Source organism: Schistocerca nitens, chromosome 5 (genome assembly GCF_023898315.1).
Source record: "Schistocerca nitens isolate TAMUIC-IGC-003100 chromosome 5, iqSchNite1.1, whole genome shotgun sequence".
In the NCBI taxonomy this organism is placed as follows: Eukaryota; Metazoa; Arthropoda; class Insecta; order Orthoptera; family Acrididae; genus Schistocerca; species Schistocerca nitens.
In genome coordinates, this window is record NC_064618.1 from 368933686 (window position 1) to 368954408 (window position 20723).

Genomic DNA, 20723 nt, shown 5'->3' on the forward strand with positions numbered 1-20723 from the left:
TTTCGAATTGCAGACAGGCGCAACAAAAAGACTGTCACACATTAAGCTTTTGGCCAAAGCCTTCATCATCAGAAAAGAAAAGTACACATGCATTCACACAAGCAAGCACACCTTAGACACACAAGACCACCACCTCTCACGGCTCAGACTACATTGAAACTGAAATGCATCAAACAAGAGCAACTATCTGTAGTGATGCAGGGAATGGGGAAGCATAGCAGGGTACAGACAGGGGAAGAGGAAACAGTGCTGTCTGGTGGAATGTGCAGGAGCTAGAGGTGGCAAATGGGCTAATTGGTGCAGCATCAGGAGGCTGTGATGGAGAGAAGGAGGGAGGGGGGCGGGGGGAAGGGAGTGGAAAGGAAAGGAGGAGAGGGGGGAAAGATCAGTGGGTGCACTGGCACTGTTGGGTGGGGGTGTGGTGTCAGTACATTACCAGAGATTGATGCCAGGATGATTTTGGGAACAGACAATGTTTTGTAATGATAACTCCCATCTGCACAGTTCAGAAAAGCTAGTGTTGTAGGGAAGTATCCAGATGGCCTCAGTTGTCAACCAGCCATTGAAATCAAGCAAGTTATGTTCAGCTGCACACTGTGCAACAGGGTGGTCCCCTTTGCTCTTGCCACAGTTTGGCACTGGCCATTCATCCTGTTTGATAGCTGGTTGATAGTCATACCAATATAAAAAGCTGAACAGTGATCACAGCAGAGCTGGTACATGACATGGCTGCTTTCACAGGTGGCCCGGCCTCTGATGGCGTATGATAAGCCTGTGATAGGACTGGAATATGAAGTGCTGTGTGGGTGGATCTGGTAGGTCTTGCACCTGGGTCTTCCACAGGGATATGATCCCTGTGGTAAGGGGCTGGGAGTGGGAGTGACACAGGAATGGACTAGGATGTGGTGGAGGTTGGGTGGGTGATAGGAAAGGTGGGAAGGGTCTTGGCTAGGATATCACTCTTATCAGGGAATATGGTAGATAATAAAAGCCTTGACGAAGTATGTGGTTCAGTTGTTCTAATTCAGGATGGTACTTAGTGATCAGAGGGCCACTCCCTTGTAGCTGTTTCCTGGAGGTGGTGGCAGGATTTGTGGTGTGTGCAGATATGTCATGGGAAATCTGTTTGTGGACTACGTCTGAGGTATAGTGGATGTCTATGAAGGCCTTTGCAAGATCTTTAGTTTATGTGAAGGTGGTGGCAACTGTCAGAATGCAGATGCTGTTGGTGGCTGGTGGGTCTAATGTGGATAGAGGTGTGTATGCACCAGTCAGAGAGGAGAACATCTAGGTCTAGGAAGCCGGTACACCAGCTGAGAACGACCAAATAAAGCGGATGGGAGAGAACATTCTTCATGCCCATGGCTTTGCCACTATTGAACACTACCTCTTCCAATGTCCTTCACGCACCAAAACCACTGCCTCATTCCTCATACATCTTGCTAACTATATCCTAACACACAACTACTTCTCCTTTGAAGGGAAGGTATACAACAAATCCATGGTACAGTCATACAGATATGCATGGCATCATTCTGTGTCAAAATGTCTATCTAGAGGAAACCTTCCTAGCCTCCCCAGGCCCCAAACACATGATCTGGTTGAAGTTCATTGATGATATCTACATGATCTGAACTCAGGGGCAGGACAACCTACATTCATTTCTTCACAACCCAAGACCTTCCCCCCTACCAACTTCACTTGGTCCTTCTCACCCCAGTGTGCCACCTTTCTGGACTTTAACGTCTTCCTCTCTGAGGGCTCCACCCACACCTCTATCTACATAAAGTCTCAACCCACCAACAACACGAGCAGTTCGATACTTGTCACCCCTTCCACATATGCCGAAGGTCTCCCAAAGGCCTTCACAGACAAGCACTATCCCTGAGACCTAGCCAACAAATAAATTTCCCATGCTATATCCCCCCCACACCCTAAATCCTCACACCAACCCCCCCCCCCCCCCCAAGAACCAGCTACAAAGGAGAGGCCCATCATCACCAAGTACTACCCTGAACTGAAACAAGTGAACTACAGCCTTCAGCAGGGCTTCAATTATCTATCATCATGGCCTGCTATGAGGGAAATTCTACCCAATATCCTTCCCAACTTTCCTAAAGTGGTGTTCTGGCACCCATACAACCTCCACAACATCCTAGTCCATAACTATGCCACTCCTAATCCCAATCCTTTGCCACAGGAATCATATCTCCGTGGAAGACCCAGGAGCAAAACCTGTCCAGTCCACCCACCCAGCAATTCCTATTGCAGTCGTATCACAGGATTATCTTAACACATTAGACGCCACTCCACATATGAAAGCAGCCATGTTATGTACCAGTTCTGCTGCAATCATTGGTCAGATTTTTATACTTTCAAGACTTCAAGCCAGACGTCCAATAGGATGAATGGCCACCCCCAAACAAAGACCAAAAGCAAATGCACCATGCTGTTTCTCAGCTTGCAGCTGAACATAACTTGCTTCATTTCATGGGTGGCTTCACAACCCGGGCCATCTGGATACTCCCCTCCACCACCAGCTTTTCTGAACTACACAGATGGGAATTATCCTTACAACACATTCTCCACACCTGACATCATCCCGGCCTTAACCAAGGGTAACCTACTGACCCCACACACTCCACCCAACAGTTTCTGGTCCCTGTGCCCTATCATCTCTTCCCAACTCATATACCCTCTCCCTCATTGTGTACTGCTTCTGCCAATGTACTCACCGACTTCCCCCCTTCTCTGCTGCTCTTCTTTCTGTTCACTTTCTCCCCATTCCCTCCCTCCACCATAGCCAGCCAATGCTGCATCAGATAGTCTTCTCTGTCACCTCTAGACCCTGCACGCTACACAAGGTAGCACTGTTTCCCTTATCCCATCTGTCCCCTGCTATCCCTTCCCCTTTCCCACTCCTCTGCGGATTGTTGTTCCCATTCAACGGGCTTCAGTTTCAGCCTGGCCTGAACAGCCAGAGATAGCTGTCACATGTGTGTGGAGAGGTGTGCTTGCATGTGTAAATGGGTGTGTGTTTTTCTTTTCTGATGAAGGCTCAGGCCAAAGGCTTAATGTGTAACAATCTTTTGTTGTTCCGCCTGCAACTCAACATGGCATCTTTACAGCGAGTAGCAATCCATCTTTCCCATAATTGTTGATATTCCAATCTGGACTTTCCACTGTTTAGTGTAAAATATATGACAAAATAAATACAAGAAATGTCAGATCATGGTCATTTTATACATATAGTGTTAAGCAGCAAATAAAACAAAGTGAGCAAAGTTAATTCTTGAATTTATTAGACTGTGTTAACAGTAAACATAATTTAGTGCAATGACCTATTACTGCAGTTGCTTCACCAGAAGCATATTAATATAATAAAAAAAAATAGCTCTTCTGCAGAAAAGGAATTTTTATAATATCTTACTTGTTTTTGTATGATTTTATTTATAATAGCCTTTTCAAGAACCATACATTGAAAGCTTATTTACTTTCTCTACTGGTTTATTTGATGAAATCTATGGAAGTAAAAGATATTTCTGCAGTCCTGAGGCACATCATGTTACAAACTGTGCCATTTCCTATAACTTGAAAGAAAATTTAATATTTTTATAACAACCCATTACTTTTACAAGTACATAATGTGACCCATTGCTTATTCCTTGTTTTTGTATTTCCATTTTTTGCTCTTCTTATTTTAACATCTGGAAAATTTTACACATTGTGTAAAACTGTCAGACTTGCAGAGTAGAAAATATGGAGTGTTAATCACTTATTTTCAGAATACACTCACCAAGTGAATCTGCTCCTTTGTGAATGCGAATATCGAGCTCAAGAGATGATGGTAACTGCAGAACATCAGACCCCCAGCCAGCCACAGCTTCTTCATCATCAAGTTCTTCATCTGTAAGATCACCAGATGCACTCTGGGATGTAATCAGTCTCTCTGTAGCTACAGGAACCATCAACTGAAATGGTATTTCTCTGTCAAATTGTTTTCTCTACAAATTCTAAAATATGCCCAACAATAGATCAAGGCAGGAAGACTAAACTTACTCACTTAACAATCACTGAAATCAACATAATGAGGCACACTTGACCGAAACGTATGACCTAACACAACAAAGTGTGTATTGAATCAACAATTACATTGAGTAGATAAAAAAATCTACTCACCAAACAGCAGCAGAACACACACATAAAATATCATTATAATTTGGTAAGCTTTCAGACCTAGTGAATAGGTGTGAAGGAAAAGGACTGGAGAGGTCTAGGAAAAGGGGTACATTTACCCAGAACTACCGGATGGGATGAGAAGGAAAGACTGATTGTTGCGGATTGCATTGGATAAGATTTGAAACCCTGAGAGCTTAAAGCTGGATGACAGAGTAATATCCAAGACAAAGATTAACTGCTTGTACATTGTGCTCGAGTTAATAAGAGTGAAAAGCTAAGTGCATTGTTCATAAAAGAGGTGGGAGGGGGCAGTGAAAAATAGATGGGTAAGACAATGAAAAATGTAGAAAACCAAAACAGAATGAAGAAAAGAGTAGTTACTGTGAAGAAATGCTGAAACGGAAGAAATTCATGTAAATTAAGGTCAAGTGGATGGTGAGAACCAAGGAAATTTTGTAGCACTAGTTCTCACCTGCGGGTTTCTGAGAAACTGGTGTCTGGGGAAAGAATTCAGATGGCACATGTGGTGAAACAGGCACCAAGGTCATGACTGTCGTGTTGTACAGCATACTCTGCAACAGGATATTGTGTGTTGCCTGTATAAACCATCTGCCTACACCTACTCATCCTGTCTGGTAACTGGCTGCTAGTCATGCCAATGTAAAAGGCTGAATTGTGTTAACACAACAGCTGGTATGTGACACAGGTGACTCTCCCTTTCGAAGTATATGTTTTGCCAGTTATAGGGCTGGTATAGCTGGTGGTATGAGGGTGCATAGGGCAAGCCTTGCAGCGGAGATGGTCACAGGGGTAGGAGCCATAAGTTAGGGAGATGGGTGCAGAAGGAACATACGGTCTGACAAGAATATTGCAGAGATTGAGAGGGCAACAAAATGCTATTCTAGGCGTGGTGGGAAAACTCTCACACAGAATGGATCTCATTTCAGGGCATGATTTTAGGAATCATGGCCTTGTTGAAGTAGCTGATTAATACATTCCAGACCAGGATAATACTGAGTGACCAGTGGTGTAGTCCAAAGTTAGTTTTTGGAGAGAGCAGCAGTACCAGGATTGGATGTGATACGAGAGTTCCGCTTTTGAACTAGACTGGTGAGGTAATTACATCCAGCGAAGGCTGAGGTGAGAATGGTAGTGTATTGATGTGAAGAGTCTGCATCCAAAAAAGTATGTTTGCCTCAAACGCAAAGGTAGTATGGGAAGTAACGTTTGACATGGAAAGGATGGCAACTGTCAAAATTTAAGTAGTGTTGTTTGTTAGTAGGTTTATTATGGACAGATGTATGTAGCTGGCCATCCATGAAGACAAGATCAACATCAAGGAAAGTGGCATGGGATTCGGAATAGGACCATATGAAATGTAATTGGGAGAATGTATTCAGAGATTCCAGGAATTTTAACAGGTCAGCCTCACCCTGAGTCCGTATGGTAAAGATGTATCTAAACCAAACCATGGGCTGAAGGACTTATGGATCCCAGAAAAGCCCCCACCAAGTGACCCATGAAAAGGTTGGCATAAGAAGGAGCCATCCTGATTTCCATGGGCGGACTCCTACTCTGTTTGTATGTCCGTATGGTAAAGATGTATCTAAACCAAACCATGGTCTGAAGACTTATGGATCCCAGGAAAGCCCCCTCCAAGTAACCAATGAAAAGGTTGGCATAAGAACGAGCCATCCTGATTTCCATGGCTGGACTCCTACTCTGTTTGTATGTGAAGTAATTGTTGATAGTGCCTGCAACCCATAGTAAAAAGACTTGCCACCTACATCAAAGATACCAACCATTTCCTGGATTGTCTAAAATCCGCACCCGTCCCACTCCCATAACACATGTTGCTTCACACTATTGATGCCACCTCCCTTTATACCAACACCCCCCATGTACACAATCTGTCTGTTGCTGCTGAACATTTCCTCAGTTAGCGCCCAGCTGATTCCAAACCTATGACATCCACCCTACGCACCTTAATCAACTTTATACTTACCAACAAGTAATTCAGCTTTGAGGGGCAGATACACAAACAGATCAGGGGTACAGCCATGGGAACCAGGACGGCTCCTTCCTGTGCCAAACTTTTCATGGGTCGCTTGGATGGGGCTTTTCTGGGATCCATATGCCTTCCACCTATGCTTCGGTTCAGATATATTTATGACTTTTTTACTATATGGACTCATGGTGACATAGACCTGTTAAAATTCCTGGAATCTCTGAATACCTTCTCCCAATTAAATTTTATATGTCCTATACCGAATCCTGTGCCACTTCCCTTGATATTGTTCTCACCCTCACCGAAGGCCAGCTACACACTTCTGTCCACATTAAACCTACTAATAAACAACACTACACTTTCTGATAGTTACCATTCTTTCCATGTCAAACATTCTCGCCCTTACTGTGTTGGCATTAGAAGCAAACATGGGATATAGATTATTCATGCAATCCCAGATGGAAGTTGGTGAAATGGTTGATAGAAGTGATTGTAAAGGCATTTCCCATTTATGGTCACTTCCATGAGCCCCCTCTACCCCCACCCCCCCAGTGCGCCAGCTCGGATTGCGTGAGTAGTAGGGGTTATCTACTGCAGGCCCCCATTTTAAACAACATGCACTGAATGGTGTGCTCCAGAACACTTGTACCTGCACCAGCATTGTACTATGCCATCAGATCGGCTGTAGATTGCCTGCAATCCAGTTTTACAGAGCAAGCAAGCCTCTGTACTTCATATTCTGTCATGAAGTATAAGCAGCCAGTATTTTGTCATATGCTTGTGCTTTTACCCTCCTGCAGCCACCTTCCACAGGTGCTCACTACAGTAACACACCAACAGCTTTGTCATTTTTAGGACTCTTGTTCCCAGGTGCCAAGCATAATAATCTGCCTTTTGTCAAAGTCACTGGAGAGGTTTACAGAAAGGGGTATAGTTCAGAAAAGCCACCCAAAACCCCAGGTAAGGGGGGACTCGCCGGACAGGATGAGAAGGAAAGACTGATTGTTGGGGACTATACCAGACAAGATTTGAAAACCTGAGAGCTTAAAGGTGGAAGACACGGTAAATATGGAAGACAGAGATTACAACTAAAACATTGTGCTCAAGTTAATAAGAGTGAAAAGCTAAGTGCATTGTATGTAACAGAGGTCAGAGGGGGGACTGTGAAAAGTAGACAGCTCAGAAATTGAAAGATGTAGAAAACTAAAATGGATTGAAGAAAGGACTAGTTACTGTGAAGAAATGCTGAACAGAAGGAATTAACATACATTAATACCAGGTGGTTGGTGAGCACCAAGATCATGTTTTAGTGCTAGTTCCCACCTGCAGAGTTCTGAGAAACTGGTGTCAAGGGGGAAGAATCCTGATTGCGCATGTAGTGAAATAGGCACCGAGATTATGACTGTCTTGTTGTACAACATGCTCTGCAACAGGATATTGTGTGTTGCACGTACACACCCTCTGCCTATACCTATTCATCCTGACTGATAACTTGGTGGTAGTCATGCCGATGAAAGGCCGAACAGTGTTTACATAACAGCTTGTATATTATGACGTTTGGTTTGTGGGGTGCTCAACTGTGCGATCATCAGCACCTGTAAAAAGCCCCAATTTTTACACATTCCAATTTTTTTTACACAGTTCTTTCTAGCCACTGTTACAAATGATGATGATGATGGTGATGAAATTATGAGGACAACACATACACCCAGTCCCCAGGAAGAGAAAATCCCCAACCCGGCAGGGAATACAGCTGGAATATGACGTGTTGTTTCACAGCTGGCTCTCCCTTTCATAGTATATGTTTTGCCAGTTACAGGGCTGGAATAGATGGTGGGAAGAGAGTGCATAGGGCAAGTCTTGCAATGGGGATGGCCACAGGGGAAGGAGCCATAGTGTAGAGCAAGGGGTGGAGAAGGAGCATAGAGTCTGACAAGGATACTGCGGAGATTGGTAGAGTGACAGAAAGCTGTTCTAGGTGTGGTGGGCAAGTTGTTAGACAAAATTTATCCCCTTTTATGGCATGATTTTAGAAAGTCATGGCCTTGTTGAAGTAGCTGATTAATACATTCAAGACCTGGATAATACCGGGTGACAAGTGGTGTGCTCTGAAGTTTTTTGGAGGGATCCGTCCACATCAAACCTGCTAACAAATAACAGTGCTTACATTTTGGCAGTTGCCATCCTTTCCATGTGAAACATTCCCTCCCATATAGCCTTGGCACTCGAGGCAAACGTATTTGTTCAGATGCAGACTCTTTACAGCAATACTCCACCATTCTCACCTCAGACTTCACTGGATGTAATTATCTCAACATCCTAGCTCAAGAAGATTTCCTGGGCCATTACATCCAATTCTGGTACTGTTGAACCCTCCAAAAAACATCTTCAGAGCACACCACTGGTCACTAAGTATTATGCTGATCTTGAATGTATTGATCAGCCTTGCCATAACATCCTAAAATCATGCCCTGAAATGATATCCATTCTGTCTGAGATTTTTCACACCACACCTAGAATAGCTGTTTGTTGCCCTCCTGATCTCCACAATATTCTTGTCAGATCCTACACTCCTTCTGCACCCATCTCCCGACCCTATGGCTCCTACCCCTGTGATTGTCCCCATTGCAAGACTTGCCATATGCACCCTCCTATTACCACCTATTCCAGCCCTGTAACTGGCAAAACACACAATACGAAAGGGAGAGCCAACTGTGAAATGACACATGTCACATACCAGCTGTTATGTAAACACAGTTCAGCTTTTTACATCTGCATGACTGCCACCCAGTTATCATTCAGGATGAATAAGCATACAGGTGGGAACGAGCACCACATGTCCTTGGTTCTCGCCAGCCACTTGGCCTTAATTTACAATAACTTCTTTTGTCTCAGCATTTCTTCACAGTAACTATTCCTTTCTTCACTCAATCTTACTTTTCTACACTTTTCATTTTCTGACTTGTCTTTTTTTATGCCCCCCTCCACTACCACCACCTCTGTTACATATAACACACTTAGCATTTCACTCTTATTAACTTGTGGACGATGTTTGTTATCTCTGCCTTGCATATTACCTTATCTTCCACCATTAAGCTCTCAGGTTTTCAAATCTCGTCTGGTGTAGTCCTCAACAATCAGTCTTTCCTTCTCATCCTATCTGGTAAGTCTCCCCTGACCTGGGGTTCTGGATGACTTTTCTAACCCCTTTCCCTAAACCTCTCCAGTCCTTTTCCTTCACCTCTCTTCCTTCCCCTTAAACTCTTCTGCCAGAAGGAGAAGCCACTGGCTCTGAAATCTTGTAAGAGTTAAATCAGTGTGTGTGTGTGTGTGTGTGTGTGTGTGTGTGTGTGTGTGTGTTCCCCAACTGCCACTTGGTAAGTATACCTTTTTTAGCTATCCATTTACATTGTATTGTCAATAACTGGTTATTTTCATTATTATTATTATTATTGCTATTATTATTATTATTATTATTATTATTAAAGTAATAAAATGGGTCAGAGGTATCGAATCCCCTGTCTTGCTTCAACAGTACACTTCTAAACATTGTAATAAAAAAAAAAAAAAAAAAAAAAAAAAGGGAAAAAATTTTTCATTTCACTTTTTTCTTTTTTTTGTTATTACAATGTTTAGAAGTGTACTGTTGTAGCAAGACAGGGGATTCGATACCTCTGACCCATTTTATATGAGCCATGATTGTATTATGATGGTCATTTGTATACTCTTTTCTGCATATCTTTAGTTTACATGACTTTCTTGTCACACCCTCATTAAGTTTCTAGTAATGTAATATGCTAAGTTAATCTCTATGCACAGAAAGCAGTTGGGCCACTGTCTTGACGAAATGTGACACTATCACAGCAAAGAACATCAGTGTTACAGTTAAAAGGATTATTTATTCCAGCTTTTCATCACAAAGGCAACATATAATTAATTGTTGCAATCAGCAATGATCATATGTAGATCTGCATTTAATATAAAAATAAAACATGCAGTACATTTCACGAGTGAACTTTTTAAGACTGTCGTATTTACATGTTCATGTACACTATGTGAATGTAGACTTTCCCAGCCTCTACTGCTGATGAAACTTCTCGGGCTTCCATCCAGATTGCTGCATCTAAATTCCGCTGTTTCTGTATCACTCTCATCGAAGCATTACATAATTTCAGTGCAGCCACTTGGAAGGAAGTCTGAGAAGATTAAAAGAACACTGTCTGGAGGGAAGGGGAGGGGAGTGGAGTGAAATACCCAGGAGACACGATCAAGTGTTAATGTAACTTTGTTCACTACACACCATCATCAAGTATGTAAATGATCTGAGTTGCCATTCTCTGCAACAGGTAGAACGGTCACAGATGTGTGTTAGTTGCTAATGTCAGTGTTGTTACCAGGCACAATGGTGAATGCAATGTGGTGAACAGTATCAAATATTGAGCAATCATTGCAAAGGACACAAAGATGCCACATACTTGTGTGAGATAGCGTTTTGGTGTCTTAACTTTCATCAGTGTTGACAACTGAAGATCTTAAGAGTAAAGCCAATACATCAAGTGTCCACAAAAGCTTCAACAATTATGTTTCATCAGTCTCATCTGACACAATGTTTGCGACCCTCAGCAACACATTGCACTGAATTAGAATGAGATAGTTTGGAGAAACCAAAGTAATACAGTGTGTGTAAAAATATAATTTGATAAAAACTACTTTCCAGTAATGAATAATGAGAGATTATCTATCACCGTTGCTTACCTGCAGAAGATCACCACTTAGCTCATCATCTGTACTCCTAGCTAGTTCCTCTTCAGTGGCAGGTGGTGGACTCTGAGGTAGTGGCGGAGGTACCTGGCAGACAAGGAGGGAAAAAAATTGGAAATGCTAGGCTATATCAGAATCACTGAAATTGGCAGTTTTGTTGAACAATTTATGGAGAAGTAAACATTAAATTACACTGAATGCTGTAAAATTGGATAAGTTGAAACAGTGGGTGAACTTGAAATGTTTTGTCAAGAATTCAGTCTTTTCTTTTAGATTGGCAAGACTGTGAGGTTGTTTATATGGTAAATGTGCACCGTAAATTCTGTTTAGTCACCAAACAACTGGAAATACTTGGAATATTGTTAATTTGTCATAGCTACGTTGGTTTCAAAACTTATTGAAATAATGGAATGTGAAGTCACGAAAAATAACAGTGTTGAAACTTTTTTTGTAAGGCTAAAGTACGACATTCATGTGGCTGAAACAATGGTCAAATATACTTTCATTCATGATAAAGCAGATGATTGCTGTCATATTTTACTTTATGTGTATGTTGATTTTACATGATATTTTTATTAAAATGGGTCCAGTGTGTAGTAACTTGAAAAAATATTTGAAGTCCACAAAAGCATGTAACATTTTTTATTTTCACCTGAAGATCATGCAATATGTAATTCTTTTTAGTGAAATATGTATTTTTGAAATTTTATGCAAGTGTGGACCTATCACAATTCTACTTTCGTATTCAGGGAATTAGTAAACTATAATGTGAAGTGACGTGAATGCTGCAAAATGACATCTCCCATCACTTTAGTTTAATTGGGAGAGTCACTACTGTGATTTGAAATTATGCCAGTGTAGCATTTTTTGACAGCGTCGCATTGCTGTATTTTCAGAATGAGTCGACATATTGAAATAAACTGGATTATTTTTCCTAGTCTATATGTAAGCTAACTCTGTGTCAAATTTCATCAAAATCTGACATAGTGAGTTAAAACTCATATGAAAGTTTTGTTGATTTAATACAGAATGTCCCTGCACTCTTTTTTAGATATTCCCATTTTTTTCTGTTAAACTTACTTTGCAAGGGTTCAAGAACTTGACGAGCAACAAGTTGTTGAACCAGGATGTTGGAAACTTCCCCATTCACAAGCCAAGTATATTTTTTATGGATTCTTTCTCAGTCAGACATTTTCCTTTCTTGTCGGCACGTTTCTATTATGATTCAACTTTGAATCACTCAAGATGGGTGCTCCTATTTTTTTTTTTTTTTTTTTTTTTTTTTTTCCCGATACTGCCACCCGTAATTGTTGAAGGGTACAATGGTGTCCATCAGATTCACATTCATTGGCTTTGCCAACTCACAACCAAATAGTCACCTACCAACACAACATAGACCTCAGGCTGCACTACAGATCAGTCTGTCACCACAACCAAGATTTCTGTGGGCAGGGGGGGGGGGGGTGATATGGTCCAGTAGATAACTTTAGCCGACAGCTCTTCTGCTGAATGCTGCTGTTCATACCAGTTCGCATTTGTGAGATGAAAAGTGAACACAACAAATGGTGAGTTGGCTTGGGGTAGCTTATTAGATTGTTTATTCGAATTTCCTATGCTTTATAAATGAATAGGGCTGTTATTTTGTGCTGTTGGGTCCCAAGTTACCTATATCCTCGGAAATTGCAGTAAAGTGGGAAGCGAGACCCACATGCTGTAGATTGTTGCAACGATGAACACAGACCTCGGGGGCTATGTTACACATCAATATGTTACAACAATCGTTTTCTTTTGCTGATATTCGATGGCTTCACCAGTTCACTACTAATTAATCACGTTCTAACCTAACCTAGAATTCGGACTACACTACAGATCAATCTGTGGCTACAATCATTTTTGGTGTTCACGTTTGTTGGCTTCGCCGACTCTCAAATAAATCATCACATTCCAATACAACTTAGACTTCGGCTGCAACAAACTAAGTCAGCACAACCAATTTTTTAGGGGGCAGAACCACATATTAGGCGACAATGATAACTTTAAATGTGATTGGTGCCTGTTTCAGTCAGCGATTTAAGCTGCGCTATAAAAAGCCAATCCAACCACAATCATAGAACTTCGAAAAGAGAAGGAATATAAAAAATCAGTAAACAACCTTAAAACCCTAATAGCCAGATCAATAGCAAGTAATAATCTCGCGCTATCTATAGTGAGACCAAAATTAACTCGTATCTTCCGCCGAAAGAAACCTTTACAGTCGGCGATTCTCATTGGCTACCGTACACCACGGTGAATATTATCACCCTAATGACTACGACCAAAGGTGACGAATTGTAAAAATGGTTCAAATGGCTCTGAGCACTATGGGACTTAACATCTTAGGTCATCAGTCCCTAGAACTTAGAACTACTTAAACCTAACTAACCTAAAGACATCACACACATCCGTGCCCGAGGCAGGATTCGAACCTGCGACCGTAGCAGTCCCGCGGTTCCGGGCTGCAGCGCCTAGAACCGCATGGCCACCGCGGCCGGCGACGAATTGTAAACAGCAGCATGCAACGCAAGAATCGCGGACTATGGATCTTTCGGCCTATTTTGCGCAGTCAGACTTTTTTTTTCTTGAGGACCATCTGTATGTTCCTGCTCCAAGCGTCGCTCCTCTACAGTTCTTCCTGCATTTCGATATTAAACCGCGTTTACACGACGACACTAGGTTCCACACAACCACGGCAGTTAGGATATTCGCGTCCACACAATGCCTTTTTTGTATTTAACTTTGCGCATGCGCATAAATTTCCAATAGCGCAGCTATACATGCGCCCTTGTGCATGCGTAATTTCCTGGAAATAGGGGCCGAGCGTAAAGCTCATTGCTACGTCCTCGGAGGGAATGTTGCGCCCTTAAGCAAGCGACGGGCAGGTGGGGTCCATTCGTATTTGTGTCTTAAGGTTATGCTGTAAAGCGATTTGTGTGTCTGTTGGCTCCCAAGGGAAGCACTCCAAGTTTATAGATGATTAGAGACAAAGAAAAAGTCGTTTGTAATGCCGTTTCTGAAGAGTATTAGAAAAAAATTCAAGATGTGTTGCCCTGAGTGTCACTTATTAGATAAAAAATTTCCGGTCACGTTTCTGTAAACAATAAGATACCGTAAGTTTCGAAGTAGGAAAACAGAAGAGTAACCCAAAAATTTTTTGAAACTATGGACGAATAGTCATGCTTATAGTGCGACTTGAAAGCACAGCTGAAATGCCTGACATCTGAACAAAAGAAGTGATGGGGTAAGTGTAGCTCCAAAACAATCTACTAAAAATAGAAATGATGCAAAAAATGCGAAACTGAAAAACACAGCCTCCATTATACTGGATTTCGGCATCTATGAAATTCCCAAAACTGTCGAGTCCAAGGATGCAAATCTGTATATCATGTTTCATTATTAACTGCAAATGACGCACTGAAAGTAAATTAACCTTCACATAACGAGTAAGAAAGTCCCTAAAGTATTTCTCAGTTTCAGGAATAATCACTTTTATATTTATTTATTTATTTATTCGTATTCCGTTAGTCCAGTAAGCAAGGAAACTGCTTCGATATTGAGCGAGCCATATACGTGAGAACAGTACTTATAGATGCTAATAGATACAATTTGTAATATTGTATAGGAACAAAATATGCTAATAATCACAAGCTTACGCATTTCCACCAGTGAGTAGAGGTATAAAACAATCAAACAATACAAAATTGTTAAGGCTTTCGTGGCCACTTGTTGACAAACTGCCTATTGGCTTCTGTCTCGGGTTCTTCGGCCGACGTTCATCTAATGATTTTTCTGACGTTTCGCCAGCACGAGTGGCTGGCATTGTCAAAGCTTCACCCTCCATTGCCGGTGGTGAACTGGAGGCGAGCTCGCTGCCGCAGACTATATGTACCTGGCGCGCCAACGTCCGAGGGCTTCTCCGCGGTCATTTCCGGTGCGGTTCTCCTCTTGCTACCTGCGACGGTCGTTCGCTGCAGTACGGGAAGCCAGGATCCGTTTACCTTAAGGCTTTCCTCTTTCTTGTTGAAACTGTTCGCGTGTTTTTGGATTTCTACAGCTTCTCTGAACAAGCGCGTGTGATAGTGCTTCTCTACAGCCAGAACTTCCGTGTCGGCGAATTCTATTACGTGGTCGGTCTCATTCAGTGCGTGCTCTGCCACGGCCGATTTCTCCACCTGCCCCAACCTGCAATGTCGCTTATGCTCTTTGATCCTGGTGTTAATGGATCGTCCAGTCATTCCGACATAAACTTTTCCGCATGTGCAAGGTATACGGTATATTCCCGACATTGCAAGTGGGTCTCTTTTCTCCTTCGCCGATATAAGACACTCTTTGATCTTCCTTGTCGGTTTGAAAATCGTCTTTACGCCGTGTTTGCGCAATATACGGCCGATTCTGTCCGTCACTCTGGTAATGTATGGCAGAAAGGCCGTACCCGACATTTCTTGTTCTGGTTCCTTACTTCGCCGAGTGTTTGGCTCTGTTACACTTCTAATGTAATTTGTGGAGTACCCATTGCTCCTCAGAACAGTTTCCAGGTGTTGCATTTCTCGTTTGAGGTGTTGAGGCTCACATATTCGTCCTGCTCTCGTTACGAGCGTACTAATCATGCCTCTTTTCTGGCTCGGTTGGTGGTTTGACAGTTTGTGCAGGTATCGGTCCGTGTGTGTCGGTTTTCGATACACGCTGTGTCCCAGGTTTTCGCCGTCCCTTGTGACCAGCACATCTAGAAATGGCAGTTTCTTATCCTTTTCTACTTCCATGGTAAATGTTATGTTGGCATGGAGGCTGTTCAAGTGTCTCAGGAATTCACCGAGCTGTTCTTCACCATGGCTCCACACCACGAAAGTATCATCGACGTACCTGTACCACACCTTAGGTTTGCAAGTCGCCGAGTCCAGTGCCTGTGCTTCGAATTGTTCCATGAAGAAGTTGGCCACCACTGGACTGAGAGGACTACCCATGGCGACGCCTTCCAGCTGTTCGTAGAAATCGCCATTCCACGTGAAATAGCTATTGGTGAGGCATGCATGGAAGAGCTTTTTGATGTCTTGCGGGAACATGGAACCGATGTGCTCCAGAGCGTCACAGAGTGGCACTTTCGTAAATAACGAAACAACATCAAAGCCACACGTTCCATGTTCCCGCAAGACATCAAAAAGCTCTTCCATGCATGCCTCACCACGAGCTATTTCACGTGGAATGGCGATTTCTACGAACAGCTGGAAGGCGTCGCCATGGGTAGTCCTCTCAGTCCAGTGGTGGCCAACTTCTTCATGGAACAATTCGAAGCACAGGCACTGGACTCGGCGACTTGCAAACCTAAGGTGTGGTACAGGTACGTCGATGATACTTTCGTGGTGTGGAGCCATGGTGAAGAACAGCTCGGTGAATTCCTGAGACACTTGAACAGCCTCCATGCCAACATAACATTTACCATGGAAGTAGAAAAGGATAAGAAACTGCCATTTCTAGATGTGCTGGTCACAAGGGACGGCGAAAACCTGGGACACAGCGTGTATCGAAAACCGACACACACGGACCGATACCTGCACAAACTGTCAAACCACCAACCGAGCCAGAAAAGAGGCATGATTAGTACGCTCGTAACGAGAGCAGGACGAATATGTGAGCCTCAACACCTCAAACGAGAAATGCAACGCCTGGAAACTGTTCTGAGGAGCAATGGGTACTCCACAAATTACATTAGAAGTGTAACAGAGCCAAACACTCGGCGAAGTAAGGAACCAGAAAAAGAAATGTCGGGTACGGCCTTTCTGCCATACATTCCCAGAGTGACGGACAGAATCGGCCATATATTGCGCAAACACGGCGTAAAGACGATTTTCAAACCGACAAGGAAGATCAAAGAGTGTCTTAGATCGGCGAAGGAGAAAAGAGACCCACTTGCAATGTCGGGAATATACCGTATACCTTGCACATGCGGAAAAGTTTATGTCGGAATGAATGGACGATCCATTAACACCAGGATCAAAGAGCATAAGCGACATTGCAGGTTGGGGCAGGTGGAGAAATCGGCCGTGGCAGAGCACGCACTGAATGAGACCGACCACGTAATAGAATTCGCCGACACGGAAGTTCTGGCTGTAGAGAAGCACTATCACACGCGCTTGTTCAGAGAAGCTGTAGAAATCCAAAAACACGCGAACAGTTTCAACAAGAAAGAGGAAAGCCTTAAGGTAAACGGATCCTGGCTTCCCGTACTGCAGCGAACGACCGTCGCAGGTAGCAAGAGGAGAACCGCACCGGAAATGACCGCGGAGAAGCCCTCGGACGTTGGCGCGCCAGGTACATATAGTCTGCGGCAGCGAGCTCGGTTTGGTAGTGCAGCCGCAAGGTTGCACAACCGAACCAACAAGAAGAGGGCGCCGCTCTATGCCGTGACCGTGCAAACGGTCGACGGCGGGAGCGACATCTTCGACTTGCGGAAGTTGCTGGGCTTCCCGGTTACGACGGAGGCTCTCCCGACCGCCATGGATCCTCAGCCCCAGTGCTTCAGGTGCCAGGGCGAGGGCCATGTAGCGAAGTATTGCCGCAACGCGGCGCGGTGCGTCAAGTGCTCAGGTGAGCACGACAGCCGCGCCTGCGACCGCGGCAGCAACGCTCTGCCGACTTGTGTCCGGTGTGGCGGCCCGCACGTCGCCAGTTGGCGCGGCTGTGCGGCTTTCTCAAGCCGCAGCCGTGCCGGGGGCGGCGAGGCGGCCGCGGCCGCACCGACGCAGCAGCAGAAGAGAAGACGACGTCGGAAACGGCGTAGGGCGCAGAACAGCCCGGTGCAGCTGAGGGACGGCACAGCAGCAGATCCACCTGCCAGGGGCGGGGACGGCCGCTCGGAAACGGGTAGCCAGGACGCAGCTCGCCTTCCTGCGAAGAGGTGTGGCCTCGAACTCGGCACCGCCGTGAAGGAGGCCACAGCAGCCCTCAAAGCCGTTATGGCGGCGGAGAGGGCTGCCTTCGCAGCCGCCGTGGCTGCAGAGAAGGAAGAGGCCTTGAGGCAGCTGCGAGCAGTTTTCGCCCAAGGCCTCATCGCAGTCGTACCTGCGAACACTCCTGCAACCTCGCAGAAGGACGTTCGCGCGCCTATCCCAGCTCTTGTTCCAGCAGCAGCGCGGGTGAGAGGCGCAAAGAAGAAGAAGACAACCGCCGCCGCAGAGGAGCCGCTGACGACGCCGACTGCTACGGGACCAGGCTCCGCAAGGGGTCGAGGAGCCAATAGGCCAGTCTTCATCGCAGAAGCGTCGCCGCCCTGCCGCGCCGAATTTGTGTGTTACAGGGAGTAAGCCACTGCGGCCGGCCCAGGAGACTACAAGCGAGCCCAGCCGCAGCACCGGACTGCCCCAGCTAACAACCACGCAGTACATAGGTAACGTTGCACGATACCTCACGCTAACCCCCCTCACCTTGCATGCTCTGTCGCAGCTAGCAAGCCGCTACTGCCCTTACCACCCGTCCTACTGTCGCAGAGGTTTTTTTCCCTTGGCGCTGGCCTTGGCACTTTTTTTCCTCTGCTCTTAAAACCGCTACCCTTCGATCGTTTTCGACCACTACTATCTCCTGATGGACCATGTTAATGAGTAGTCTTACCCAGACGCATGGATAACATCACAGCCTGCATCCTGTGACGCCTGATTCAAAACTAACATGCTTACGGAGGTGACAGTAAAACTTTTGTGTTGGTCACCACGTTGGTGCGGGCGTGGAGGGGCCCCATCCTTATTTTTAGCTCGCCTCCAGTTCACCACCGGCAATGGAGGGTGAAGCTTTGACAATGCCAGCCACTCGTGCTGGCGAAACGTCAGAAAAATCATTAGATGAACGTCGGCCGAAGAACCCGAGACAGAAGCCAATAGGCAGTTTGTCAATCAAACAATAAATTACAATTATTCAACATTGCAGGTTACTGATTTAATAGAACTGAAATGAGGAATAAATAATTCAAACGAATACATAAGTCGCCAGTTACTAGCTGACAAAATTTTATTGCGTTTCCCAAGCTGAAAATTTAAAATTTCGTCGTGACCTCCTCCTGAAAGTTGCAGAAAAAACGTTGTTATCACTTTGTATTTCACGTACCTCTGATGTTTATATACTTCTTTACCTACAGTCGCTTCTGCGTTTTCTTTTTCTGTCGCCTGTTCATCGCAATAAATGCAGGACCGATGACCTCGCTGTTTGGTGCCCTCTACCAAATCAACCAACCAACCAATAAATGCAACACAAGCTTCCAAGCAAAGAAGAAGATTCATGGCAGCGTGCTTGCGCAATGAAGCTACGTGTGGATACGAGAACAGTCATGCGTACATGCGTTCTTTCCACAAATTTTTGTGCAAGGCCTTTTATTCCCTTGCGTCTGCGGTTGCGCACGACGAAAGTGGCATCGTGTGGACATACCTGGAACTTCCTTGCATGCAACTGCGCCATCAGACCACTGCGCGTGCAGGGCCCGTTTTCGCGACTCGGTTGAAATCTACACGCAACTGCATTTATATTCGAACAGCGTCGCGGAGATCTTTGCGTTATCCACTAGGTACATTATAAAACAGACGGGTCTAGCTAACAGAGTTAAGGATATTGGGGCCGGCCGAAGTGGCCGTGCGGTTAAAGGCGCTGCAGTCTGGAACCGCAGGACCGCTACGGTCGCAGGTTCGAATCCTGCCTCGGGCATGGATGTTTGTGATGTCCTTAGGTTAGTTAGGTTTAACTAGTTCTAAGTTCTAGGGGACTAATGACCTCAGCAGTTGAGTCCCATAGTGCTCAGAGCCATTTGAACCATTTAAGGATATTGGATTTAAAAGAGATAAGAAGAAGAAAATTCATTATCTGAGCTGAGATATTGCCACATTCAAAGATGCAACACGGTGAGCCAGTTGGGAAACGGATGCATGAAGCGGCACCACCTCCGTTACCTATTTTTCAAATATTATTTTCAATTTCTCCCCACAAAATGACAAGTTGAAATACTTACATTTTTTCCCTTAAATACTTTTGCCCTATTGGGTTTTGCAAAAGATACCGGTACTGTTCTCTTCTATAAAGGGTGACTTGGCAGTTTTGCCTGCACGGGCGCACCTGTGCAGTGAAATCGGACGTGGGACAACGAAACTGTAGAAATTTGTTTACCCATTTAGGAGACCGACCGAAACAAACACATCAAGGCATTCGATAAATTATTTACACAGGTTTTGCATGTGCAATAAAACCTGTGTGTGTGTGTGTGTGTGTGTGTGTGTGTGTGGACTGTTCAGGTATATCAGAATGCGTAAGATAAAAAAAAGCGACGTAGCATTACCAAGTCAAAAACAATGCATCAAAGTTGGTACTGTAATGTAGCGTCGTGAGCAAGGACGTTCGGATCCAATCTCCTTCACAGTGAGCCTTGCGTGTAGAAATTGAAGATTGTAGCGGTCGTGCGATTGAACAAATGGTGGATTTATAACAAATGGAAAACGTGAAAGAAATGTAACCTTCTGCCACCAAACAGACTGTAATTTATAAACTTAAGAATATTCAAAGCAGTTATCAAAAGGTGTAGTATTAGAGCGGTACAAACTTTAAATCCGTTATTTCTTTCAATTGCGAGAAATGCGTACATCAGATCGTACAACATCAAAGTATAAAATACCAAACGTTAAAATACAGGAAGAGTTTTCCAGCATTCTGTGCGCGCCAATAGCAGTGGCGGGGCCTTTCCTACCACAGGCAAGACTAGGCGGCCGCCTAG

General features: G+C 44.3%; 1 protein-coding gene across 1 annotated transcript in view; it reads right to left on the bottom strand.

Annotated features, from left to right (window-relative positions):
- LOC126260459 (multiple PDZ domain protein) overlaps positions 1–20723 on the bottom strand; it is a 1565360-nt gene that overhangs the window by 1194563 nt on the left and 350074 nt on the right. The window contains exons 2-3 of the mRNA XM_049957788.1: positions 10943–11035; positions 3797–3971 (exon numbers count right to left, since the gene is read on the bottom strand). Of these exons, the coding sequence (XP_049813745.1) occupies positions 3797–3971; positions 10943–11035 (268 nt within the window). The remainder of the gene's footprint in view (positions 1–3796; positions 3972–10942; positions 11036–20723) is intronic.